This window comes from Xenopus laevis, chromosome 7S (assembly GCF_017654675.1).
Source record: "Xenopus laevis strain J_2021 chromosome 7S, Xenopus_laevis_v10.1, whole genome shotgun sequence".
NCBI lineage: Eukaryota > Metazoa > Chordata > Amphibia > Anura > Pipidae > Xenopus > Xenopus laevis.
In genome coordinates, this window is record NC_054384.1 from 108573510 (window position 1) to 108600513 (window position 27004).

Sequence of the window (27004 nt, forward strand, 5' to 3'; positions counted from 1 at the left end):
CAGTTTGGTAAGATTTATTAATATGCCACTTAATATGATATAAATGGTTGCTTAAATATTCATTTTGGAGGTATACTTTTCCTTTAAATGTTAGCAAAGTGAGTGGTCCCTTTAACTGAAAGGGAGAAAATGGCCAAGTATAGTGGCAATCTGCCAGGATTCTGATCAAAGAAAAAAAAAGAGATATTATACTTGAAATTGTATGAAACGTGCACATCTGTTGCTTTAGTTTAAATAAAACTCGTACTGTGAATATGTTGTTTCTTTCATGTCTCCGTATTCAACTTAATCTCATAGAGGCCTCTCCTGCAGCAGCTGGGTTGAATCACTAGAGCTGCGAAGCCCAACTGCATCCTGGGAGTTACTCTTTGTTTCAGGGTGCAAAAGGCAATCAAACCCGCCTGTCTAAAGCATATGCGACCAATAAACTAGAGCATTACATAGTAAAATAGTGAATTTTATCATCTTTACAGAACTGAGTGTTGCTGAACTCATACAAAAGGTATCAGTAAAACAATAGAAACCCTGAACATCACAAGCCACACAATGCAGAGAAGTCTGTTCCAGGTTTATACAAATGTAAATAAAAGGACTAAATAAGATTCAACAATGAGGTGTGACTCACTCATGTTCCAAATTGCTCCCTCTGTTGACTTGGAAGTGAAAGTACTGAATGTTTGTATCTGAATCATTGAGTCATACAATGCACCACTAGCCCTGGGCTCACTGGCTACTGTCTGATTTAGTCCAGTGTCTTTACTGGGTCACATATCTGTTGGGATTTTGGACATGACGGTGTCCAGTGGCTGCCAGTGACAGTCCATAAGTGCAGTGTATAGTTCTTCACTCTGCTCCATAAACTGCTTATTAGCCTCGTTAATGTCCAGCTGGAGCACTGGATCTGTGGAGACAAGAAACACAAGTTATTATTGTGCCCTCCTCATACACAAGGCACTCACTTTATAAACAGTGTACTGCACTAACGGCTGCTCATTAAGAGAGTAAATTAATAAGTCAAACCGATATACTGTTCATTTGTCACATTCTTTGTATGGTCTAGTTACCCATAAGGCTTACAAGACTAACACCTAATATACAAGTGCTTTAAAAGGAGAACTAAACCCTAAAAATGAATATGGTTAAAAATGCCATATTTTATATAGTGAACTTATTGCACGAGGCTAAAGTTTGAGCTTGTCAATAGCAGCAATGATCCAGGACTTCAAACTTATCACAGGGGGTCACCAGCTTGGAAAGTGTCTGTGACACTCACATGCTCAGTGGGCTCTGATTGGCTGTTGAGAAGCTAAGCTTAGGGCTCGTCACTAATTATCCAGCAGAAAATGAGCTTCCCTGGCTGTAATATAAGCTGATGCTACAGGTTTGCTGATTATTCAATTCTGATGCTAATTGCACTGGTTTCTGTGCTGCCATGTAGTAATTATCTGTATTACTAATCAAATGAGTGGCAAATGAGATTCAATGTTGATAAATTTAAAGTCCTGCACCTGGGATGTAACAATATCCACTTATACCCTTAATGGGACTGCACTAGGCAAATCCATAATGGAGACGGACTTGGAGTCCTTGTAGATAATAAACTTGTCTGTAGCAAGCAATGCCAGTCAGCAGCATCAAGGGCAAATAAGGTCTTGAGTTGTATTAAATGGGGCAGAGAGTCACGGGAGGAGGGGGTCCCACTGTATAGAGCACTGGTAAGGCCCCATCTAGAATATGCCGTACAGTTTTGGTCTCCATCACTCAAACAGGACATTATTGTATTAGAGAGGGGACAGAGAAGGGCAACTAAGCTGGTAAAGGGAAAATCTTAGCTATGAGGAAAGACTGGCCAAATTGGGGATGTTCACTCTGGAGAAGAGGCGCTTAAGGGGTGATATGATAACTATAAATAAATATATAAGGGGATCATATAATAATCTCTCTAATGATTTATTTACCAGTAGGTCTTTCCAGCTGACACAAGGTCACCCATTCCGATTAGAAGAAAAGAGGTTCCAGCTAAATATTGTGAAGGGGTTTGTTACAGTGAGAGCTGTGAAGATGTGGAATTGTCTCCCTGAATCAGTGGTACAGGCTGATACATTAGATAGGTACAAGGAAGGGTCGGATGCTTTATTCACCAGTAGCTCCTCCCAGCAGACAGGAGGGAGCCAATGAGATTAGAGGAGGGAAAGGGGTGTTACAGGGAGAGCTGGGAAGTGAATCAGGGGTACAGGCTGATACATTAGATAGGTATAAGAAGGGGTTGGATGGTGTTTAGCAAGTGAGGGAATACAGGGATATGGGAGATAGCTCATAGTACAAGTTGATCCAGGGACTGGTCCCATTACATCTTGAAGTCAGGAAGGATTGTTTTTCCTCCTCTGAGGCAAATTGGAGAGGCTTCAGACAGGTTTTTTGCCTTCCTCTGGATCAACTAGCAGTTTGGCAAATAAAAAAAGAAAACTAAAAGGTTGAACTTGATGGACGTGTGTCTTTTTTCAACCTTACTTACTATGTTACTATTTTACTATGTAATCAGCCTTATATTGTGACATTTCTATTCTATGTGTACTGTATATTGTGAGTGGTTCCATAAGCTCAGTAAGTGACAGCAGCACAGAGCATGTGCAGTGAATCAGCAGAAAAGAAGAGCTACTGGGGCATCTTTGGAGACACAGATCTTTACTGCTAAAGGGCTGTGGTTGCCTTGGGCTGGTACAGAAGCACAAAACATCATGTACAACATTTCTAGCTACTTCTTTAGTTAAGTTTTAGTTCTCCTTTAAGGCCCTAATGTTAATTGTGAAGTATCCTTTAAGTGGCTCACCTTCCAGAGCTTCATCTGCAGTTTCTGCCGTTTCCTCTGGGACCTGAAAACACAAGAACTCACAATTTATCTGTAACTCAATGGGGGGTGGGAGGATAGTGCTGCCATTACACCTTGATTCAATAGGTGAATTGATTGATAGTTAGATCACTTGCAGTTACCTGTGATGCCACTGTGGGTAAATCTTTTCCCTGAGCTGCAGTAGAACAGCTGCACTTTAAATAAAACCCACTGTATAGATGTGGCAGAATCTGCTTTTCATTTACACAGTCCGGCCTCTATACAGCTCACTTACCTGCCAGGTACTGGAGTTGTCTCCATATTGTTGATAATTGTAATTTCCGCTTTTCTGGTTCCAGTTGGAATACATCTGTGGATACTGCTGGCTGTAGTAGTTAAAGGCCTGGGTATAGTCATTTGCTTGAGACATCAGTGATCTGGGGGTTTGGCTTTATTAAAATGAAGTAAAAGCAAAAAATGTAAATAAAGCCGGAGATAATCAAAGTATTTCTAGTGAAGCCTTTCCATTTCATCTGCCAGTGTTACTTCTCTGCTGCTGCCTGATAGTAAGGAAGGGTAAAGGCAGCCATACTCAGGCAGATCTGGTAAGTTTTTTTGACTAAAGGCAACATAAAGCCCTCTGAAAACAGAAGGTATTTACTAGACTCCTACCGTATACATAGCACTGAATACCAAAAATTAGTTTAACTCTTACATAAGGCATTATGGGTGGAGACATGCAAATCACTTTATGTCCCTGTGGCCAAATATGCATCCAGAACCGCTGGTTTTATAGCACAGATACAGCCTAATAATTCAGAGCTTTTTGGCTCCTCCCATTTCACCATAACCAGGCTACGGTCTTTGCTTGACTAAAGGGCCAAATGGTGCCGATTGTTCGTGCAAATTCCAAGTATGATCAGAACAGCAGCAATTAAAGGAGTTGTGGCGCATTCTAGTGCTGCTGTTTTGCTGGAAGTGTATGTGAAATCAGCAGAAGCAACACAGCAGTTACCATTCTCTGAACATGCACTGGTAAGCGTGGGTCAATTGATTGTAAGCTGCAGGCCAACACAAGCCTGACATTCCTTTAATATATTAAAGGGGAACAATCACGAAAATGTATTATAAGCTTCCTCATAGTGAAATAAGAAACTTTTGCATTGTTTCTAAAATAATCAAGTTTATCTTCACTATTCCTCTCTCAGCATCTGTTTCTCTTCATTCTCTCTTCATGCAGCAGTTGGGTGTCAGATATTCACTGACAGTTAGATCCAATATATCTTATAGGGGGGCTCCTTTCCTAGCAGATGTATTAGAGCTCACTCAAATAACCGATTCCAGTGCAAACAAAATAACTGCCTTTTGAACAAATTCTGCATGTAGAGAGACATGATGTCTGGTGATTTTAATAAAGTGAGCTCTAATACATCTTCTAGGCAAAAGGCCCTAGAAGATATATTGGATTTAACTGTTAATGAATATCTGACACCCAACTGCTGCATGAAGACAGAATGAAGAGAAACAGAGGCAGAGATAGGAATTGTGAAAATAAACTTGATTATTTCAGAAACGGTACTGAATATATAACCGATTATATTTTGAAAGTTTCTTATTTAAGTGTGCTGAAGCTTATATTGAATTTTCATTTTCGCTATAGTTCCCCTTTAAAAGATCATCAGTTGTTATGGTTTAACTGCAGTGGTGCAGATTTGGCCAGTGTTAATATTTGGGGCCCAGTATATAGATGCCCACTAGCAAGGACTCTTCTTGATACAGATATGGTCTACAAAAAAAAAAAATAAAAAAAAAAAAGTTTTGATAAACATAAGCCAAATATAATCACTAAGAAATCCTGACTTACCTGGGATCTAGCGGTTTGGCATAGAATGCGCGGTTGAGCTTAAAACGCTTGTTCTGAAAAAGCAGATTGACAGCATATGATTACGGTTCAAAATAAAATGGGTTTAATCAATATAAAAGTATCTTACTAAATAGGATGGGGACATACAAACAACAGATGGTGAAAATGCAACTCCCGTCATTGCTCAGCCTCAGACAGGACAGATGGAGTTGTAGTTGGCAACAGACTAAGTATATAGACAACTGGAGGCAGCCATTATTGTACTTAGAACTGAGAAGTCTTCTTAGGGCCGGAACTAGGGGTACAGGAGAGGCACCTGCTCTAGGGTGCAATGGTTGGGGGGACACTGGGCAGGTACCTCTTGAAAAACCTTCTGCCTTCCTCTAGTCCTGGATTTTTTGCTGCCCCTGACTTTCCTCATCTCCGCTTGTTACCCCTTGTGACGTTTTAGGGGCAGATTCCCTAAAGGGCGAAGTGAGCAACGCTAGCGATAATTCCGGAACTTCGCAGATTCTCCAACGAACACAGGCTTCACTTTGCTAGCGAAGGATATAGACGCTAGCGTTGCTTCGCACTCGAACGCCAGACAAATTTTCGCTCTGGCAAATAACTCCGCAAATTCACTAAGATGCTCAGACCAGGTGAAGTGCAATGGAGTGCATAGGATTCCTCAATTTTTAGTGCAAAATTTTTCTAAGTCAAAAAATGCTGGCGTCTTTTCCTTTTTTCAGAGTGATAGCCTGCAAAGGTCCGTAAAATCTTTTTGGGTAACCGGGTTCCCCCCTACATATGAAACAAACTATACAGTGGGCTCATGTGTAGGGCAATATAACAACTTTATTTTATTTATTAAGGTTCCCTGGGCTTGTGTAATTTAATGTATTTGCTGCAACATTATACAGCCATGTAACTTTATCAATTCCCGCCGTATGCAAATTAGGCAACGCTAGCGCATCTTCGCTTTGATTGCTGAAGTAACGCTAGCGAAAATTCACCAGCGTTCGGCGCCCTGGACGCGATTTCGCACTTTAGGGAACTGGCGTGGTCCTTGCGAATTTATGCCTGGCGAAGTGTTGCAATGGCTGCGAAGCCGTCGCTGGCGAATTTTTGGCGGTTAGGGAATTTGCCCCTAAGTGTACGAGAGTACATTTGTGTGAGAGTGCACAGGGGGGCGAGGTGGCCGGCTAGGTTGCCTAGGGCTTGGCCCACCATGCATCTTTCTACAATTCTGCCACACACAAAAACGACCAAAATACACTGCAAAACCCATTAATTGGTCCATCCAGTTTTGCTTAGCATTGGCCATTCGAGAACATGCTAAATGTAAATTTAAAGGTGAACCACCCCTTTAAAGAAGAATGATTTCTCAATGACTAAGTAAGTGTGCAAGGCCATGGAGATGTTAATAGAACTTATAAATACTCTGTGTCAAACATTTGTATCCGTTGGTTATTATGTAGGGGACACACTGGTACTTACATAGGAAGCGCCAGGCAAAGGTTTCCCATTGAGTTTCAGCAAACACCTCTCTGCAGCTTCTGGTTCTGCAAATTGTACAAAACAGTAACCGGGGAGACCTCTACATGAGCAGGAGAGAAGGACAAGAGGTTACACTGAGAAATGATAATGTCACAACCACAAGCAGAGGAATCAAATCTATAGATCAGTCTCACCCAATACACACGATTCATTCTAAACAGGTTTTGTAACAGGGATTTTATATCATAAAGTCTTATTAATCTAAATGTGACCCTGGTGCCTTTATATGGTCACAGAACAACCCCTCAGTGACTTCTAATATCCTTATCATTTACAGTAGGGGGTACATTATCCCTTATAATACATGAGTGATACTCAGAGTTCCCTGTATAACTCAGCCTGCAGCCTTGTGTCCTTTATATGGTCACAGAACAACCCCTCAGTGACTTCTAATATCCTTATCATTTACAGTAGGGGGTACATTATCCCTTATAATACATGAGTGATACTCAGAGTTCCCTGTATAACTCAGCCTGCAGCCTTGTGCCTTTATATGGTCACAGAACAACCCCTCAGTGACTTCTAATATCCTTATCATTTACAGTAGGGGGTACATTATCCCTTATAATACATGAGTGATACTCAGAGTTCCCTGTATAACTCAGCCTGCAGCCTTGTGCCTTTATATGGTCACAGAACAACCCCTCAGTGACTTCTAATATCCTTATCATTTACAGTAGGGGGTACATTATCCCTTATAATACATGAGTGATACTCAGAGTTCCCTGTATAACTCAGCCTGCAGCCTTGTGCCTTTATATGGTCACAGAACAACCCCTCAGTGACTTCTAATATCCTTATCATTTACAGTAGGGGGTACATTATCCCTTATAATACATGAGTGATACTCAGAGTTCCCTGTATAACTCAGCCTGCAGCCTTGTGTCTTTCTATGGTCACAGAACAACCCCTCAGTGACTTCTAATATCCTTATCATTTACAGTAGGGGGTACATTATCCCTTATAATACATGAGTGATACTCAGAGTTCCCTGTACAGACTCAGTGAGTAGTAATATCCTTACAAGTGACAGCAGGGGGTACTCACTCAGACATCCTGTTGCGAATGATTTTAACAGCAGCGATGGTTTCTCCCATAGAGGCAAAGGCGAGAGTGATGAAAGTCTCATCCATGAAGGGCTCCAGCTGCTCCAATAGAAGAGAAAGGGGAGAGAGAGAGACACACAGAGAGTGAGAGACAGATCAGTAATAAACAAGATAATGGTCTGTATGAAATCACTGCACAACACGAGCGTGTCCCATTCTCTCTCTCACAGACACGCACTCAGTTACACTCACTACATAAGGCAGTAGAATCACGTGGTACATAAGGCAGAGGACTAAGAGTAGAATCACGTGGTACCAAAGACTTACATCGCCCATCCACAGACTCGCCATCCCGACACCTCAGCCTGGCAGCGACTTTACCCTCTCACAGGTCCCGACGAGCCACCGTGTTGCCCTTACACTGATTGGACAAACGTAAAAGAAAAGGCGGAACTATATCGAGCAGACGTCCAATAAAAAAAGGAGACGCTGTAAACTTCCTGTAGCTCCTGCCTGATGAACCAGGGTGTTCTAGCCGAACGCTGATCGCGACACCTACAGGAATAGTAGTCGCACGGAGAGTTCTGTGCGCACGCGCGGTGCTGTCTCAGAAAGATGTGTTTGTGTATTTTGGGTTTGCTGGGGGAGGGGTGCGAAAGGGAAACAGCAGTCCCATTCTGCCCAGCGCTAGCCCTTCATTGGCCGGGGTAACTGTATATTTGTATATAGTTTTAAAACTACAACTCCCATCCTGCTTCAGCCTCTTCCTGACGTCACCTCCTTTGTCGGCACCGGAAGTGAAGTTGAGTCGGTGCGCGGCGGTGATACAGGGAAATCAGAGATAATGGAGGAGATCGGGATTGTTATAGAGAAGGGAAGCGGCCAGGTACTGAGTAGTGTGTGAGGCACTGAGCTGACTGTGCTACACGGATACCTGACTGCTGTTATTGTACTACAGCTCCCAGCATGCTCAGCAGACTTCCCCTGGAACCCAGACATGACTGTCAGGTGTGGGGATAGAGCAGGGACGACATTCACTGGCCTGGGACACAAAGGACATATTATAATGATTAGTTTCTGTTTGTCTTATAACATTATATACATCACATCCCTCTACTGCTTCACTGGGGCTTATGGGAGTTTTAATGGTCAAGTAGATTCATTTGAGTTCTGGCAAGTTGTTGGGCAGTAGCCACATCCAGTGAGTCGAGCTTTTCTTGTGAACATTGGGCATTCCTAAAGGAACAGTAACGCCAAAATATGACCTTGTTTGTAAAATAATAAAATTATAATGTATTGTGGCTCTGCACTGGTACAGCTGGTCTTTATATATAGTTTATGTAAACAAGCCACCCGAGATAGGTACAGATAAGTACTACTATAGTTTATATAAACAAGCTGCTGTGTAGCCATGGGGCAGCCATTCAAGCACAGGATACACAGTAGATAACAGATAAGTACTACTATAGTTTATATTAAATAAGCTGCTGTGTAGCCATGGGGGCAGCCATCAAGCACAGGACACCAGTAGATAACAGATAAGTACTACTATAGTTTATGTAAACAAGCTGCTGTTGTAGCCATGGGGGCAGCCATTCAAGCACAGGATACAGCAGATAGACAAGATAAGTACTCTACTAGTTAGTATATAAACAAGCTGCTGTGTAGCCATGGGGGCAGCCATTCAAGCACAGGATACACAGTAGATAACAGATAAGTACTACTATAGTTTATATATACAAGCTGCTGTGTAGCCATGGGGGCAGCCATTCAAGCACAGGATACACAGTAGATAACAGATAAGTACTACTATAGTTTATATAAACAAGCTGCTGTGTAGCCATGGGGGCAACCATTCAAACTGATAAAGGAGAAAAGGCACAGGATACACAGCAGATAACAGATAAGCTCTGTAGTATACAATGGAATTCTGTTGGGCCTATCAGTTATCTTTTGTGTATCCTGTATCTTTTCTCCTTTATCAGATTTGAATTGCTGCCCCTCTGGCTACACAGCAGCTTGTTTATATAAACTATAGTAGTACTTATCTGTTATCTACTGTGTATCCTGTGCTTGAATGGCTGCCCCCATGGCTACACAGCAGCTTGTTTATATAAACTATAGTAGTCTTTCTAAAGCAAACACACCAGTTTTACCAGTGCATGACAACACTACATTATATTTTCATTACTTTAAAACACTTTCATTACTTGGTGTTACTGTTCCTTTAAGTTATCCCCATCATTTTACATTGCCAGAGTCCCCTTTCTACTTTCAGCCCTGGATGCCACAAAGCAGCAGATTTATATCAGGCCTGTCCGTGCTGCAACCTCCACATGTGTTTGATGTGTCCTTCCTAGGTTGCTGTGACACTGAAGGCTGTTGAGGATGCTGGGAGTTGTAGTGCAACTACAGATGAAGAATGGGTTATAATGGTTCCCTGCACAGGCCTAAGCCTTATTATTGGCTTATTAGTAGCTACAAAACAAAAGTAATTCTGTTCTTTAATGAGGAAGTGAGTCCTACGGTGGCTTTGTTGGTACAAACACAGGTTGCTGATGGGAACATGAGCAGGTTAAGGTCAGCTGACTGCTGTGTGAACTCACCAATAAGAAATACTTTTGTTGTTGTTTGAGACTTGGGCCGGCAATAGGCTCATATTGACTAGTGATGGGCCATTTTCAGGGTTCAGAATTTTTTACCTGATAAGAGCTTAGTCACATATTGACTGGAAAGAGACACTTTCCCAATAGGATGGGATTTTTTTTACCTGATAGTCCTCCATGGTTTTCCCATGTAATTATATTAGTGATCAAGGGCCAGAGATACGTTTATTTGGCAGCTACGTTAAATGAGCAGATCTGTGTGTGCGGCCAACTTTACCTGTTTTTATCTTATTTATTTTGTGCTCCGGGGACAACCATTTTCCCTCATTCATTGGAAGCGATATATTGATTTCACTGCAGAAGAAAGTTATTGATTCCACATATTATAGGAATGGGACCTGTTATCCAGAATACCTGGGGTTTTCTGGATAACATGTCTTTCCGTAATTTGGATCTTCATACCTTAAGTCTACTAGAAAATCATATACCGTATATACTCGAATATAAGCCGAGTTTTTCAGCCCCCAAAATATGCTAAAAAACTCTACCTCGGCTTATACTCGGGTCAAGCGCAAAAACGGTCGCCGGCGTCTAAATATAGTCGCCGGCGCCTAAGAATAATTGCCGGCGTCCAAGAATAGTCTCCAAGATTATTCGCCGGCGTCCAAGATTGGTCGCTGGCATCCAAAAACTAGACGCCGGCCCCTCCAATGGGAGCAGAAACCCTCAATTTTTTGATTGAAACTTACCAGAAGCTGCTGCATTTATCACCCTAGGCTTATACTCGAGTCAATAAGCTTTCCCAGTTTTTGGAGGTAAAATTAGGTACCTCGGCTTATACTCGGGACGGCTTATACTCGAGTATATACGGTAAACATTAAATAAACCCAATAGGCTGGTTTTGCCTCCAATAAGGATTAATTATATCTTAGTTGGGATCAAGTACAAGTTACTGTTTTATTATTACACAGAAAAAGGAAATCATTTTTAAAAAATGCGGTTTGTTTGGATTAGTGATGCACTGAATCCACTATTTGGGATTTGGCCGAATCCCCGAAACCTTCTTGAAAGATTTTACCGAATAACAAACTGAATCCTAATTTGCATATGCAAATTATGGGCAGGAAAGGAAAAAGTGGAAAAATCTTTTTTTTACTTCCTTGTATTTTGTTGAAAAGTCATGTGATTTATTTTCCCGCCCCTAATTTACATATGCAAATTTGGATTTAGTTCGTCCAAGGACAAGGATTCGGCCGAATGCTGTTGAAAAATGCCCAATATTAACCGAATCCTGGATTTGGTGCATTCCTAGTTTGAATAAAATGGAGCCTATGAGAGACGGCCATTCTGTAATTCAGAGAATTCTGGATAATACATCCTATACCTGTATTATAATCTTTTCCCGATGATGCAGGTGAAGGTAATTAAATCAGTGGGCCCCTTACTCATTCTCTTTAGCCTTTTCATTTATTTTGTTCTCTTGCCCTTTGTCAGGATGAAGCTCCTCCTCTGGCCTCATCGCGCCCAATAACTGCCCTCTCCTTCCTTGGGCCTGAGTCTGAAGATCTGGAAGATTTATACAGTCGCTATAAGGTGGGTTATTAGTTAAAGGGATTCTGTCATGATTTTTATGGATTTTATTTCTAAATGACACTGTTTACACTGCAAATAATTTACTGTACAATATAAAATGTCATTCCTGAAGCAGCAAGTGTATTTAGTTGTAATATTGGTGTGTAGGTGCATCTCACGTCATTTTGCCTGGTCATGTGATTTCAGAAAGAGCCAGCACTTTAGGATGGAATTGCTTTCTGGCAGGCTGTTGTTTCTCCTACTCAATGTAACTGAATGTGTCTCAGTGGGACCTGGATTTTACTATTGAGTGCTGTTCTTAGATCTACCAGGCAGCTATTAGGGAGCGACTATCTGGTTACTAGTGATGTGTGGGTCGGGCTTGACCCGCACCCACCTGCCCTCCCACCACCCGAGCCAGACTTCCAGGTCTCTTTTAGACACCCGCGCCACCCCGCCCACTGATGATGTCACAAAAGGAGTGGGTCGAGAGGTGTGTCTATAAAAACTCAACCCGGAAGTCATAAGCGGCATTTGGAAGGTCACGGTTGGGGAGAGCAGTAAGAAGAGCTCAACCCACACCCGCCCGCGACCCAGAAAGAAGCATGTGAGATCAGCCTGCACATCACTACTGGTTACCTTCCCATTGTTCTGTTGTTTGGCTGCTGAGGGGAAAGGGAAGGTGGTGGCATCACTCCAACTTGCAGTACAGCAGTAAAGAGTGACTGAAGGTTATCAGAGCACAAGTCACATGGCTGGGGGCAGCTGGGAAACTGACAATATGTCTAGCCCCATGTCAGATTTCAAAATTAAATATAAAAAAAAATCTGTTTGCTCTTTTGAGAAATGGATTTCAGTGCAGAATTCTGCTGGAGCAGCACTATTAACTTGTTCTCTAAAAAAAAAAAAGTTTTCCCATGACAGTATCCCTTTAATAATCGGGATCTCATTATTAATCATTATCATGCATTGGGCATTGGGTGGCCTATGACAAAGCTGTGTTTGCGTTACAGAAACTGCAGCAGGAGCTGGAATTCCTGGAGGTGCAGGAGGAATACATTAAGGATGAACAGAAGAATCTAAAGAAGGAATTTCTCCATGCCCAGGAGGAAGTGAAACGAATACAGAGCATCCCGCTGGTGATTGGCCAGTTCTTGGAGGCTGTAGATCAGAACACGGCCATTGTAGGATCCACCACAGGTTTTACCTTATCTTTTTATTCTCGTGGGCAATGAAAGTGGAAATGATATAGAGTACTAAAAAAATACTGATGATTTATATGCAATGGTTTTGGATTGCTGAGAATGTATAAGGAGGCACTGTATTCTAGACAACACAGGGAGGCACATTTATCAAAGGTTGAATTTCGAATTCATGTGAATTTTTTTTTTAAAGGAGACTTGTGTGTAAAAAATAAGGATGTACCAGTGCGTTATACTCATTTAGATATAGAAGAAAAAAGTCGTGTTTCAGGCTGATTTATTGAATATTTCTGTGAAAACCTAATAATCCCTCCCTTCTCTTCCACTTCCTGCTCCCTAAATTCCCAGGCTCTCAGCTCACTGCACTGTAGGACAGGAACCAATCAGCAGCTAGCAGGGCCTGATAGGGAACTGAAGCCTGTCTGTGTGACTGCAGGGCTGTAATTGGCTGTCCCCCTCCTACTGTGCTTGTGGCAGGGACCGTTAGGACACGCCCACCCCTCATTTGTAACAGGGACACAAATGTATTTTTAAAGATAATATTAATTTTTAGCACCATGTAAAAGCAACACCATATATTACTTATAATTGCCTACAATAATTAGGGTTTTTTTTTCATTTATCCTATGTCTCCTTTAATTCGACTGGAAGGTGATTTAAAGGAGAACTAAACCCTAATAATGAATATGGTTAAAAATACCATATTTTATATAGTGAACTTATTGCACGAGGCTAAAGTTTCAGGTTTTCAATAGCAGCAATGATCCAGGACTTCAAACTTGTCACAGGGGGTCACCATCTTGGAAAGTGTCTGTGACACTCACATGCTCAGTGGGCTCTGATTGGCTGTTGAGAAGCTAAGCTTAGGGCTCGTCACTAATTATCCAGCAGAAAATGAGCTTCCCTGGCTGTAATATAAGCTGATGCTACAGGTTTGCTGATTATTAAATTCTGATGCTAATTGCACTGGTTTCTGTGCTGCCATGTAGTAATTATGTGCATTAATTACTAATCAGCCTTATATTGTGACATTTCTATTCTATGTGTACTGTATATTGTGAGTGGGTCCCTAAGCTCAGTAAGTGACAGCAGCACAGAGCATGTGCAGTGAATCAGCAGAAAAGAAGATGGGGAGCTACTGGGGCATCTTTGGAGACACAGATCTTTACTGCTAAATGTACTGGTGTCTGCTCCAATAATATAAATAACACCTATATAATTGAATTACAATCTTTATTGTTTCTTTTTATCGTTTCCAGGCTCTAATTACTATGTCCGGATCCTGAGCACCATTGACAGGGAGCTGCTGAAACCCAATGCCTCTGTAGCTCTGCACAAACACAGCAACGCTTTAGTGGATGTCCTACCCCCAGAGGCTGATAGCAGCATCATGATGCTCTCCTCAGGTACCCACTGCCCGACCCCTGTCTCTACTATTCCTGTCTCTTCAAATACTTTTGATACACGTGTCTGTGTTTTATTTTTTTCCCTTTTATTTCATAATATACAATGTAGGAGCTGTAACATGATTTTGGACTATTTAAACCAACGGGCTTAACAACCAGCTAGTAAACTAGAGTATTTGACTCTAACACTTAAGGCAGGGCCTTCGCAAAGTGGAAGAAATGAAGGTGCGGTGTAACGCAACTACAACTCCCACAGGCTACTGTGCATAAAACAAATATAGAAAAGGGCGCCAGGAGATTGTTGCAGAATAACTTAATTTGTCAGAGACAAATGATCCACAGGTTACTTACACTTGCAGAATATATAGGCACACGTGTCAGACAGTATATCAGAGGTAGATGCATGTGGATCCCGGAGGATGTAGTGAAGGCAGTGCAGCACCTCCAGGCAGAAATAGCTCACACGTGGTCTGGATCTCACCCAGTGGAGGGGTCAGGGACGAGAAGCTAAAGACTGACACTCTATCCACTGTGTCCCTTCACTGTAGGCAAATCTTACAGTCTGAGAAGCTACTCCCTGTTACACTTCCTTGATGGAGCACAAAGCTGCTCTTTCTCTCTTCCCTCACTGTCTTACTCTCCTACAATTATATTCCTGCCACTCACTGGCTTCATTCACGGGGCTCCGTGAATTAAGTAAGCTTTATCAGAATTACGTAAGTTTTATCAGAAAGGTCTATATAAATATACCAGTAAACCCTCAAAGTAATGCTGCTCTGAGTCCTCTGTCAAATGAAACACCACATTTCTTTCCTTCTATTGTGTACTCATGGGCTTCTGTATCAGACTTCCTGTTTTCAGCTTAAACCTCCAGGGCTAGGGCTTGAGCATGCTCAGTTTGCTCTTCTCTCCCCCTCCCTCCTCCCATCACTGCTGTAATCTGATCTCAGAGCTATGAGTGAGCAGGGAGAGACTCAGGCAGGAAGTGATGTCACACCAAGCTAATATGGCAGCTGCTATCCTAAACAAACAGAGCTTCTACAGAATAAATATAGTGTTATATCTTGCACTTTTGTGTATTATTGGCAATAAACTGCTTCGGTAGCTTTCCTTCTCCTTTAACACTAGAGGTTCAGGTCCCTCTAGGGCAAACTGGCTTTACTGGGCCTTGTTGTACCCAGGCTCCCTGGAAACATCCAGCTGGATCAGCAACCAGAAGCCAAAAAGGAAGCTCCACCCCTTCTCACTCACTATACCAACGTGTGACAGGAAGTGGTCATAAAGCCTCTTGGCCAATAACTGGGATATGTAAATTACAACTAGATACATTGGCATCTGCCCAGCAACTAGGGAGATTAGGAAGTGTTGGGATTTAAAGCCATAGGGCATTAGTAAACCTATGAGTCCCTACAGGGCATTTTACGTTTCCATTAAAAGGCCATAACATTTAGTAAAGTGAATCCCCCATTTGCAAGTAATGTAATAAATATAGGCTTTTAACACACTTAGGGGCAGATTTATCAAGGGTCGAATTTCGAGTTCATGGGAGTTTGTAGAAACTCCCATGAACTCGAATTTGGGGGGGGGGGCCAATTAAAATTTTAAAAATAAAAAAAATTAAAATTCGGGTGAATGGGATCGACCTGCAAACTCGAATCAAATTCGATTGGAGTTTTTTCTCCAAAAAAAACTTGATTTTCAGGAAGGCCGCAAACAACTCCAAATTGATCCCTGGACATCCCCCATAGACTAAAACAGCAATTCACTGGTTTAAGGTGGCGAATAGTCAAATTTGAATTCTTCAACGACCAGTACATGATAAATTTCGAAAATCAAATTAGAATTTTTTTTAAAAACTCAAATTGAATTTTAACTATTCCCTAGTCGAATTCCACCAAAAAAAAAAAAACTTTTGAATTTTCACTGCGACCCTTGATAAATCTGCCCCAAGAGGCACATTTATCAAAGGTCAAATTTTGAATTTATGGGCGTTTTTAAAAATTAAAATTTTTCATACTCAAATGAATTTGAACTCCCATAAATTCAAAATCAGACTTATCGAAATTTATTAAAAAAAATCTAAATTTTCAAACTCGGACGAATTAAAGGGGTTGTTCACCTTTGAGTAAAGTTTTACTATGGTGTAGAAAGTGATATACTGAGACAATTTGCAATTGGTTTTCATTTTTTATTATTTGTGGTTTTTGAGTTATTTAGCTTTTTATTCAGCAGCTCTTCAGTTTTGTAATTTCAGCCATCTGGTTGCTAGGGTCCAAATTACCTTAGCAACCATTCGTTGATTTGAATGAGAATATGGAATATTAATAGGGGAGGGTCTGAACAGAAAGATGAGTACTAAAAAGTAGCAATAACAATAAATTTGTAGCTTTACAGAGCATTTGTTTTTAGATGGGGTCAGTGACCCCCCTTTTGAAAGCTGGAAAGAGTCAGGAGAAAAAGGCAAATAATTCATAAACTATAAAAAAATAAATAATGAAGACCAATTGAAGTTGGTTAGAATTGGCCATTCTACAACGTACTAAAAGTTAACCTGCAGGTGAACCACCCCTTTAAATCGGTTTGAATTTCAAAAACCTTGTATGTCAGGAAGGCTGCAAACAACTTCATATTGATCCCTGGACGTCTCCCATTGGCTTGAACAGCAATTCGGCAGGTTTTAGGTGCCGAAAAGTCAAATTCGAGTTCTTAAAGGGCCAGAGTAGGATAAATCTCGAAAATCGATTTTTTTAAAAACTCTAATTGAATTTGAATAACTCTCTAGTTGAATTTGAAAATTTAATCTGCCTCTTACTGATGTTTGGAGGTTTTGCCTCCATAGTTTCAGGTGAGAATTGTGTTAGAAGCAATGGGATGTGGCAGGAAATAGACCAAAATAAATGTTAAATCTCTACATTGGTCCTGACACTGTTCCTGTTGCTCCTCCCACAGACCAGAAGCCGGACGTTCTATTTTCAGATATCGGAGGGATGGACATCCAGAAGCAGGAAGTGAGGGAGGCAGTAGAACTCCCGCTGACGCACTTTGAGCTTTATAAACAGGTGAGGGGGACAGGCGTGAGGTTTCTGATGATACAAAGGACTGACATTAGGAACCTGAGCCTGTTGCCTGATTTAACATAACTGTGGTTTTCCTATTGCAGATAGGGATTGACCCACCTAGAGGGGTTTTGATGTACGGCCCCCCAGGGTGTGGGAAGACTATGCTGGCTAAGGCTGTGGCTCATCACACCACAGGTGAGAATTCCTTCTGGTGGTGTATACAGTAGAACGGACAATAGAGATTGCAGATAAATGAAAAAAACTGATTTAAAGGAACAGTTCAGTGTAAAAATAAAAACTGGGTAAATAGATGTGCAAAATAAAAAATGTATCTAATTTAGTTATTTAGCCAAAAATGTAATGTATAAAGGCTGGAGTGAGTGGATGTGTAACATAATAGCCAGAACACTACTTCGTGCTTTTCAGCTCTCTAACTCTGAGTTAGTCACTGACTATAAGGGAGGCCACATGGGACAAAACTCTGTGAGTTTGCAATTGATCCTCTGCATTTAGCTCAGATTCAAAAGCAACAGTTATGACCCATGTGCCCCCCCCCCAAGTCACTGATTGGTTATTGCTTTGTGCTTTTAGAAAGAGCCAACACTTTAGGATGGAACTGCTTTCTGGCAGGCTGTTGTTTCTCCTACTCAATGTAACTGAAAGTGTCTCAGTGGGACCTGGATTTTACTATTGAGTGTTGTTCTTAGATCTACCAGGCAGCTGTTATCTTGTGTTAGGGAGCTGCTATCTGGTTACCTTCCCATTGTTCTGTTGTTTGGCTGCTGGGGGGAAAGTGAGGGGGTGATATCACTCCAACTATCAGTACAGCAGTAAAGAGTGACTGAAGTTTATCAGAGCACAAGTCACGTGACTTGGGGCAGCTGGGAAACTGACAATATGTCTAGCCCCATGTCAGATTTCAAAATTAAATATAAAAAAAAATCTGTTTGCTCTTTTGAGAAATGGATTTCAGTGTAGAATTCTGCTGGAGCAGCACTATTAACTGATTCATTTTGAAAAAAACATGACACACACACTCCATAAATCTAAAAACGACATTTTATATTCCAGATCTTTATTACTACTATATACTATATATATATACTTTATTCCTATTTGTGATTATATAATAAGATTGGCTTTGCTTTCTTATCACCACACACAGTGAATAGAAACCATCGCTGTTCTGCTTTATCTATTCACTAAACTTCTTCACTGCTTCTGCCCCACAGCCGCCTTTATCCGAGTGGTGGGCTCCGAGTTTGTACAGAAGTACCTGGGCGAGGGCCCTCGAATGGTGCGGGATGTTTTCCGATTGGCCAAAGAGAATTCCCCCGCCATTATATTTATTGATGAGATTGATGCCATTGCCACAAAGCGATTCGATGCCCAGACAGGAGGTGAGTGTACATGCACTTTAATCTGTATTATTGGAGCCTAGCCCTGTCCATTGCAGCTGTTGGAAAATGAATATTTATGTGGCATAAAGAACCTTTCCCATCTCCAAATTGCTGTGGGTTTCACATTGTCTTAAACACTAGTCATCACAATTTTATATAGAATATACAGTTAGGCCCATAAATCTTTGGACAGAGACAACGTTTTTTTCTAATTTTGGTTCTGTACATGACCACAATGAAGTTTAAATGAAACAACTCAGATGCAGTTGAACTACAGACTTTCAGCTTTAATTCAATGGGTTGAACAAAAAGATTGTATAAAAATGTGGGGAACTAAAGCCTTTTTTAAACACAATCACTTCATTTCAGGGGCTCAAAAGTAATTGGACAATTGAGTCAAAGGCCATTTCATGGGCAGGTGGGGGTAATTCCTTGGTTATGTCATTATCAATGAAGCAGATAAAAGCCCTGGAGTTGATTTGAGGGGGGGGGTGCTTGTATGTGGAACAGACAACATGAGGACAAAGGAGCTCTCCATGCAGGTGAAACAAGTCGTCCTTAAGCTGCAAAAAAAAAAAAAATCAGAAATTGCTCCAATATTAGGAGAGGCAAAATCTCCAGTTTGGTACATGGTGAGAAAGAAATAAATCACTGGTGAACTCAGCAACGCAAAAAGACCTGGACGTCCACGGAAGACAGTGGTGGATGATCTCAGAATCATTTCCATGGGGAAGAGAAAGCCCTTCACAAGAGCCAAACAAGTGACCAACAGTCTCCAGGAGGTAGAGTCTCCATATCCAAGTCTACCATAAAGAGAAGACTGTATGAAGTAAATACAGAGGCTGCACTGCAAGGTACAAGCCACTCATAAGCATCAACAATACAAAGGCTACATTGGACTTTGCTAAAAAAAACATCTAAAAAAGCCGCACAGTTCTAGAAAAACATTCTTTGGACGGATGAAACCAAGATGAAGCTCTAGCAGAATGATGGCAAGAAATAAGTCTGGAGAAGGAGTGGAAGAGCTGATGATCCAAAGCATAGCACAGTTGTGTATAAAACATTTGGGAGGCAGTGTGATGACTTGGGCGTGATTGGCTGCCAGTGGCACTGGGACACTAGTGTTTATCCATCATGTGACACAGAAGCACAAGAATGAATTGTGAGCTCTTCAGAGACACTCTCTGCTCAAATCCAGCTAAATGCACTCGTATTGATTGGGAGGCGTCTCATAATGAGCCAAAACATAGAGCCAAAGCAACCCAGGAGTTTATTAAAGCAAAGAAGTGGAAGATTGTTGAATGGCCAAGTCACCTGATGTGAAGGCAATTGAGCTGCATTTCACTTGTTGAAGACTAAACGTGGGACAGAAAGGCCACAAACAAACAGCAAGTGAAAGAAGCGGCTGCAGTAAAGGCCTGGCAGAGCATTAAACAGGAGCAAACCCACAATCTGCTGATGTCCATGAGTTCAACACTTCAGCCTGTCATTGCAGCAAAGGCTTTTCAACCAACTATTAGACATGAACATTTCATTTTCACTTTTTTCATTTGTCCAATGACTTTTGAGCCCCTGAAATGAAGTGATTGTGTTAAAAAAAAAGGCTTTAGTTCGTCACATTTTTATAAAATCTTTTTGTTCAACCCACTTAATTAAAGCTGAAAGTCTGAAGTTTAACTGCGTCTGAGTTGTTTCATTTAAAGTTCATTATGGTGACGTACAGAACCAAAATTAGAAAAAAGTTGTCTCTGTTTAAAGAATTATGGGCCCAACTTTATGTATAATAGAAACAGAATACCGTATATACTCGAGTATAAGCCGAGTTTTTCAGCCCCCAAAATATGCTGAAAAACTCTACCTCGGCTTATACTCGGGACAAGTGCAAAAACAGTCACCGGCGCCCAAGAATAGTCGCCAAGAATATTCGCCGGCGTCCAAGAATGGTCGCCGGCATCCAAAAACGAGACGCCGGCACCTCCAATGGGAGCAGAAACCCTCAATTTTTTGATTGAAACTTACTAGAAGCTGCTGCATTTCTCACCCTAGGCTTATACTCGAGTCAATAAGCTTTCCCAGTTTTTGGAGGTAAAATTAGGTACCTCGGCTTATACTCGGGACGGCTTATACTCGAGTATATACGGTAATCTAATAAGAGCTGCTCCTCTGCAGGTGATGGGTTGGTGTAAATACATGTAGTAAGAAGGTTTTCTCTCTCATTGACTAAAACAATGCAGTCGTCTCACCGTATCATAATTTTGCTTCCTGCAGCCGATCGTGAGGTTCAGCGAATTCTACTGGAACTTCTTAACCAGATGGATGGATTTGACCAGACAGTGAATGTAAAGGTAAGTCCTCACCCCCAGGGCGACTAACATGCACTTGCTAAACAGGCTTTCCAGTGCAAATGGGATAACACGACTGCACAATCATATTTATTCTTGAGTACATGTTTTTGCCTGTAGAAAAGTTTCAACTGGAGGATTTCTACATGTTGTTTAATAATCCTATGCTGATTAACTACTACTACTACTACAAACTACTGAGCTTAATACCTATGGTCAACTAGGAAATAACAATATATGTTTTTCTGAGATCATTTTACTTTTACCGACACAAAGAGGCCCGTTTATCAAAGGTCGAATTTCAAATTCATGTGAATTTTTTTTTTTTTTTTACTCTAATAAATTCGAATATACTCAAAATTCGATTGGGAGGTTATTTAGGAAAAAAAATGAATATCTAAGGGGCAAATTCATCAAGGGTCGAATATCGAGGGTTAATTAACCCTCGATATTCGACTGGGAATGAAAATCCTTCGACTTCGAATATTGAAGTTGAAGGATTTTGCGCAAATACTTCGTTCCAACGATCGAAGGAATAATCGTTCGATTGAACGATTAAATCCTTTCGAATCGAACGATTCGAAGGATTTTAATCCAACGATCAAAGGATTATCCTTCGACCAAAAAAACTTAGCCAAGCCTATGGGGACCTTCCCCATAGGCTAACATTGGGTTCGGTAGATTTTAGATGGCGAACTAGGGGGTCGAAGTTTTTTATTAAAGAGACGGTACTTCGACTATCGAATGGTCGAATAGTCGAACGATTTTTAGTTCGAATCCTTCGATTCGAAAGTCGAAGTAGCCCATTCGATGCTCGAAGTAGCCAAAAAACACTTCGAAATTCGAAGTTTTTTACTTCTATTCCTTCACTCAAAGTTAATGAATTGGCCCCTAAAACTTGAACGAAAACTCGAATAAAAGTTGAATCGAATTCCACATAAACTCGAATCGAATTTTTTCTCCGAAAAAAAATGTCAGGAAGGCTAGTAACATCTTCAAATGGGTCACTGGACCTCTGCCATTGACTTCTTCATGAGCTCGGCAGGTTTTAGGTGGCGAATAGTCAAATTCAAATTATTCCCAGGGTAAAGGTTTGATAAATCTCGAAATTCAAATGAGTTTGGATTATTCCCAATTTGATTTCGTGAGTTTTGACAAAAAAAAATAAAAATTTGAAAATTCGAATTTCCTATTCGACCCTTGATAAATCTGCCCCAAAATATAGGCAGTACACTTTGTTTTGCAGCATCGAAAGAGTCAGGAATAAAAGTATGTATGCACTGTTTTTGCTTCTGGGTCCCCCCACGGGCCTTGGTAATTTTCTGCTAAAAATATTTCTCTAAAGTGTTCAGAACCCAGTGGTACTGACTGAATTCAAATGCAGCTCAAATTAGCACTTGCCATTGTTTAACTGTAAATTGCTGATGATTATTGTCTCACATCCGAAACGTTTCTTGTTCATCCGGATCAGGTAATCATGGCCACCAACAGGGCAGACACATTAGATCCGGCACTGCTGCGTCCTGGGCGACTCGACAGGAAAATCGAATTTCCGTTACCCGACCGCAGGCAAAAACGCCTCGTATTCTCCACCATCACCAGCAGCATGAACTTGTCTGAGGAGGTGGACCTGGAGGACTGTATCCTTGTGCCTAATGTCTGTTACACAGAGACTCATTGGGATCTGTTATTGGGATCTCTTGGAAAGGAGATCACTTTCCTCTAGTACAAATCCAGGGAGGTTTGCCTTGGACAGTGGGAACAATTTCACCACTTTCCTAAACCTGTAGGAGCCTGGAGTAGTAGTAGGACTGAAACAAATAGTGAGCTGCTCTTTATTTCAGGGCATATGATTGTGCACCAAAAACATTGGAAAAACTAGGGATGCACCGAATCCAGGATTCGGTTCGGGATTTGATAAGGATTCGGCCTCTTTCCGCAGGATTCGGCCGTACCAAATCCGAATCCTAATTTGCATATGGAAATGAGGGGCAGGAAGGGAAATAGCGTGACTTTTTGTCACAAAATAAGGAAGTAAAAAATGTTTTCCCCTTCCCACCCCTAATTTGCATATGCATATATGCATATGCAAATTAGGATTCGGTTTGGTATTGGCCGTATCTTTCGTGAATGATTCAGGGGTTTGGCCAAATCCAAAATAGTGAATTCGGTGCATCCTAGGAAAAACACCCACTGATTTTTGATGCATTTTGTGTGCGGGAGAAAACACTGAATGCCCATTGACTGCAATGCATTTTGGGAGTTTGGTCATCACTCCTGGTCGTATAATTCTATGATAAATATGAATGTAGAACAGTGTCATTTTGGCTGAAGGGCAGATCAAGGATTTAAACGAGTAGAGGTCAGTGCTAACGTTAAAGGGATTCTGTCATGATTTTTATGATTTAGTTTTTATACACTGCAAATAATTCACTCTACAATATAAAATGTCATTCGTGAACCAGCAAGTGTATTTAGTTGTAATATTGGTGTGTAGGTGCATCTCAGCTCATTTTGCCTGGTCATGTGATTTCAGAAAGAGCCAGCACTTTAGGATGGAACTGCTTTCTGGCAGGCTGTTGTTTCTTCTACTCAATGTAACTGAATGTGACTCAGTGGGACCTGGATTTTACTATTGAGTGTTGTTCTTAGATCTACCAGGCAGCTGTTATCTTGTGTTAGGGAGCTGCTATCTGGTTACCTTCCCATTGTTCTGTTGTTTGGCTGCTGGGGGGAAAGGGAGGGGGGTGATATCACTCCAACAGTAGTACAGCAGTAAAGAGTGACTGAAGTTTATCAGAGTCACATGACTGGGGACAGCTGGGAAACTGACAATATGTCTAGCCCCATGTCAAAATTAAATATAAAAAAAATTTGCTCTTTTGAGAAATGGATTTCAGCGCAGAATTCTGCTGGAGCAGCACTATTAACTGATGTGTTTGGAACTTTAAAGTTCAGTAGTAATTAGGAATACATCGATTTAGCAGCGACTTCTCAATGATGGGGTAAAGGAGACCGGTTTGTACCAACAGAGTGTGCGACAGATGATTATTCCAAGTTGTTTTCCTTCACAAACACCTCAGATGTTGCTCGTCCTGATAAGATTTCCGGCGCTGACATTAACTCTATCTGCCAGGAGGTAAGTGTAACTGCCACAACCTCACTGTGATGAACCTCCGACTCTGCTTCATATGAAAGTTCTTTTCCTCAAATCTAAAAAGAGAAGGGGGTTCTGGTTTTTCTTTGGGAAAAAGATCCCCCCACTATCTGCCTATAATGTCCTCTAGTGTAATCCTGTCTCCTCGCAAGTGACTTTTCTCCAGAGAAACGACCCCAACCTTGACAGTCTCCCCTTGTGGTTTAATTCTATGAGCAGCTTCTGCTTAAATATGAGCTTCACAATTCCCTCTCTGGCTTTAAAGGAACAGTTCGTTGTAAAAATAAAAACGGGGTAAATAAATAGGCTGTGCAAAATAAAAAATGTATCTAATATAGTTATTTAGGCAAAAATGTAATGTATAAATGCTGGAGTGACTGGATGTGTAACATAATAGCCAGAACACTACTTCCTGCTTTTCAGCTCTCTTGCTTTCCACTGATTGGTTTCCTGGCAGTAACCAATCAGTGACTTGACGGGGGGGGGCACATGGGACATATGTTGCTTTTGAGTCTGAGCTGAATGCTGAGGATCAATTACAAACTCACTGAACAGAAATGTCCCATGTGGCCCCCCTTATAGTCACTGACTAACTCAGAGTTAGAGAGCTGAAAAGCAGGAAGTAGTGTTCTGGCTATTATGTTACACATCCACTCACTCCAGCCTTTATATATTAAATTTTTGGCTAACTGACTATATTACATACATTTTTTATTTTGCACAGTCTATTTATTTACCCAGTTTTTATTTTTATATTGAATTGTTCCTTTAAGTGCGGCCATTTTTAGTGTCCTGAATACTGCCGAAACAAACCCTAAATTAAAAAAAACCCTACCCTACATAGACCCCCCCCCTCCTCCCCCATCCTAGCAGCCCCCTGGGTAAATGCCGAAAGTCTTTACTTATCCCTTCGTGAAGGGATAAGATACTTATCCCTTCAGTTCACTGCGCCATCTTCAAATATTAAGAGTAATGGATAAAAAAAATTGAAAAATTAAATAAATTTATTACAAAAAGAAGAAAAAATAATATACAAAAAATAAATATAAGGATGTGAGCTCACCTCCTTATATTTATTTTTTGTATATTATTTATTCTTCTTTTTGTAATACATTTATTTATTTTTTCAAATCGGGTGTGCTATCCATTACTATATTATATATTTGCAATTCTGTCTGGAGACCCTTATGGGGAGTCACCTATGGATTAGCACCCCGTAGTTTAATTTATTGGGTGTGCACCTTCTCTCTTTATTCTATACACTGCTCCATCTTCAGCCACTTCGGTAATCTTCGGAATGAGACCGGCGCTTAGGCAACTTTCGTGAGTTTCGGCGCAATCGCAGTTGTCGCAAAACTGAAAATTTCTCCAACTGCGCATACGCTGCTAAGCGGGTCTCATTGTGAAGATTACCGAAGAGAAGAAGATGGTTGACGTGGACTCCGCTGGACAGAGTCTGTATGGAGGGGTAAGTAAAGAGTTAGGGGCAGCTAGGCTGAGAGGGGGAGGTGGGAGGTTGGTCTATGGAGGGTAGGGTTTTTTTTTTATTAATGGTTTGTTTCTCCTTTAATCATGTGACAATCATGTGACCAGTGCTCATGTCAGCACTCATGAGGGGATAGTAGGCTGGAGATGCCCAATGGATTCTTCTTCAGGTCACTATGTTGTCCATTCTGAGCCCTTTCTCCTGCTCTTTCAGGCTGGAATGCTTGCTGTCCGGGAGAACAGATACATAGTGTTGGCCAAAGACTTTGAAAAAGCCTACAAGACGGTCATCAAGAAGGATGAACAGGAGCACGAGTTCTACAAATAAACGTTACCTCCCTGTGCCCCCCTCATCCCATCGTTGATTGTCTCCCTTAGGGATGCACCGAATTCGTCCGAATCCTTTGCCCGGCCAAACCGAATCCGAACCCTAATTTGCATATGTAAATGAGGGGCGGGAGGGAAATCACGTGACTTTTTGTCAGAAAACGAGAAAGTAAAAAATGTTTTCCCCTTCCCACCCCTAATTTGCATATGTCCGGATTCCGTTCGGTATTCGGACAAATCTTTCACAAAGGATCCGGGGGTTCGGCCGAATCCAAAATAGTGGATTCGGCGCATCCCTAGTCTCCCTAAAGTACATTGTGACCAGGCGTTTCAATAAAATGGTCTTGTTTTTATATAGTGATGGTCATGGACATATTTAGAGGTAGCGAAGGCTCTGTACTGTCACATGTAACAAATAGGGGGGTTATGTAATAAAAGACACTAAGTTTGCCCAGGTACAGTAACCTATAGCAACCAATCAGCAAGTAGCATTTACTAGTGTTTAAAAGCAAACATCTTATTGGTTACTACCGGTTACTGCTTAGTGCCTTATATTAAATATGGGGGATAAGTAAGAAACTCTGGGGCAGATTTATCAACAGTTGCATTGAAAATTACTTTTATGGTCAATACTGTCAAATTTGACTAGGGAGTTATCCAAATTCGATTTTGAGTTTTTGTTTTTTTTTTTTTCATTTCGATTTTCGAGATTTATCATAATCTGGCCTGTTAAGAACTCAAATTTGACTATTCGCCACCTAAAACCTGCTGAATTGCTGTTTAAGTCAATGGGAGAGGTCCAGGGATTAATTTGGAGATGTTTGCAGCCTTCCTGGCATGAAAAAAACTTGAATTGAGTTTGATCGAATTTGATTAGAATGTTTGGGTTGTTTCAATTCGTTCCAGTTTGAAAAATTTGATTTCAATAATAAATTTCGATCGAGTTTAGTGTAGTTTTAGAAAACTCACATGAATTCAAAGTTCGACCTTTGATAAATGTGCCTCCCAGTAGTTGTGGTTTATAATGGAGACCAACTGCAAAGTGTCCAAATTCGATTTCAAGTTGTTTTATAAAAAAAAAATTGAATTAGATTTTCGAGATTTATCATAATCTGTCCTTTTAAGAATTCAAATTCGACTATTCGCCACCTAAAACCTGCTGAATTGCT

The 27004-nt window shown here is 41.0% G+C and overlaps 2 protein-coding genes across 3 annotated transcripts; one reads left to right on the top strand and one right to left on the bottom strand.

The window, feature by feature from the left end:
- Positions 1–441: 441 nt before the first annotated feature.
- LOC121393049 (tRNA selenocysteine 1-associated protein 1-like) lies at positions 442–7780 on the bottom strand. Its single transcript, XM_041571743.1, has 7 exons — positions 7607–7780; positions 7281–7378; positions 6174–6273; positions 4695–4747; positions 3126–3279; positions 2831–2873; positions 442–901 (listed from the first exon to the last, which is right to left on the bottom strand). Exons 1-7 carry the CDS (start codon positions 7628–7630, stop codon positions 765–767), a joined length of 609 nt encoding a protein of 202 aa, XP_041427677.1. The 5' UTR covers positions 7631–7780; the 3' UTR covers positions 442–764.
- A 20-nt stretch (positions 7781–7800) lies between these two features.
- Positions 7801–26188, top strand: psmc4.S (proteasome 26S subunit, ATPase 4 S homeolog). 2 transcript variants are annotated; one of them, XM_041571731.1, is made up of 12 exons: positions 7801–8165; positions 11380–11478; positions 12471–12657; positions 13919–14065; positions 17015–17124; positions 17226–17319; positions 18357–18524; positions 20793–20869; positions 22338–22506; positions 23950–24005; positions 25723–25875; positions 26135–26188. In XM_041571731.1, exons 1-11 carry the CDS (start codon positions 8124–8126, stop codon positions 25834–25836), a joined length of 1263 nt encoding a protein of 420 aa, XP_041427665.1. In that variant the 5' UTR covers positions 7801–8123; the 3' UTR covers positions 25837–25875; positions 26135–26188. The 2 variants fall into 2 exon arrangements, with proteins under 2 accessions (XP_041427665.1, XP_041427666.1); XM_041571732.1 differs by lacking the exon at positions 7801–8165 and adding an exon at positions 8231–8287.
- The last annotated feature ends 816 nt before the right edge of the window (positions 26189–27004 follow it).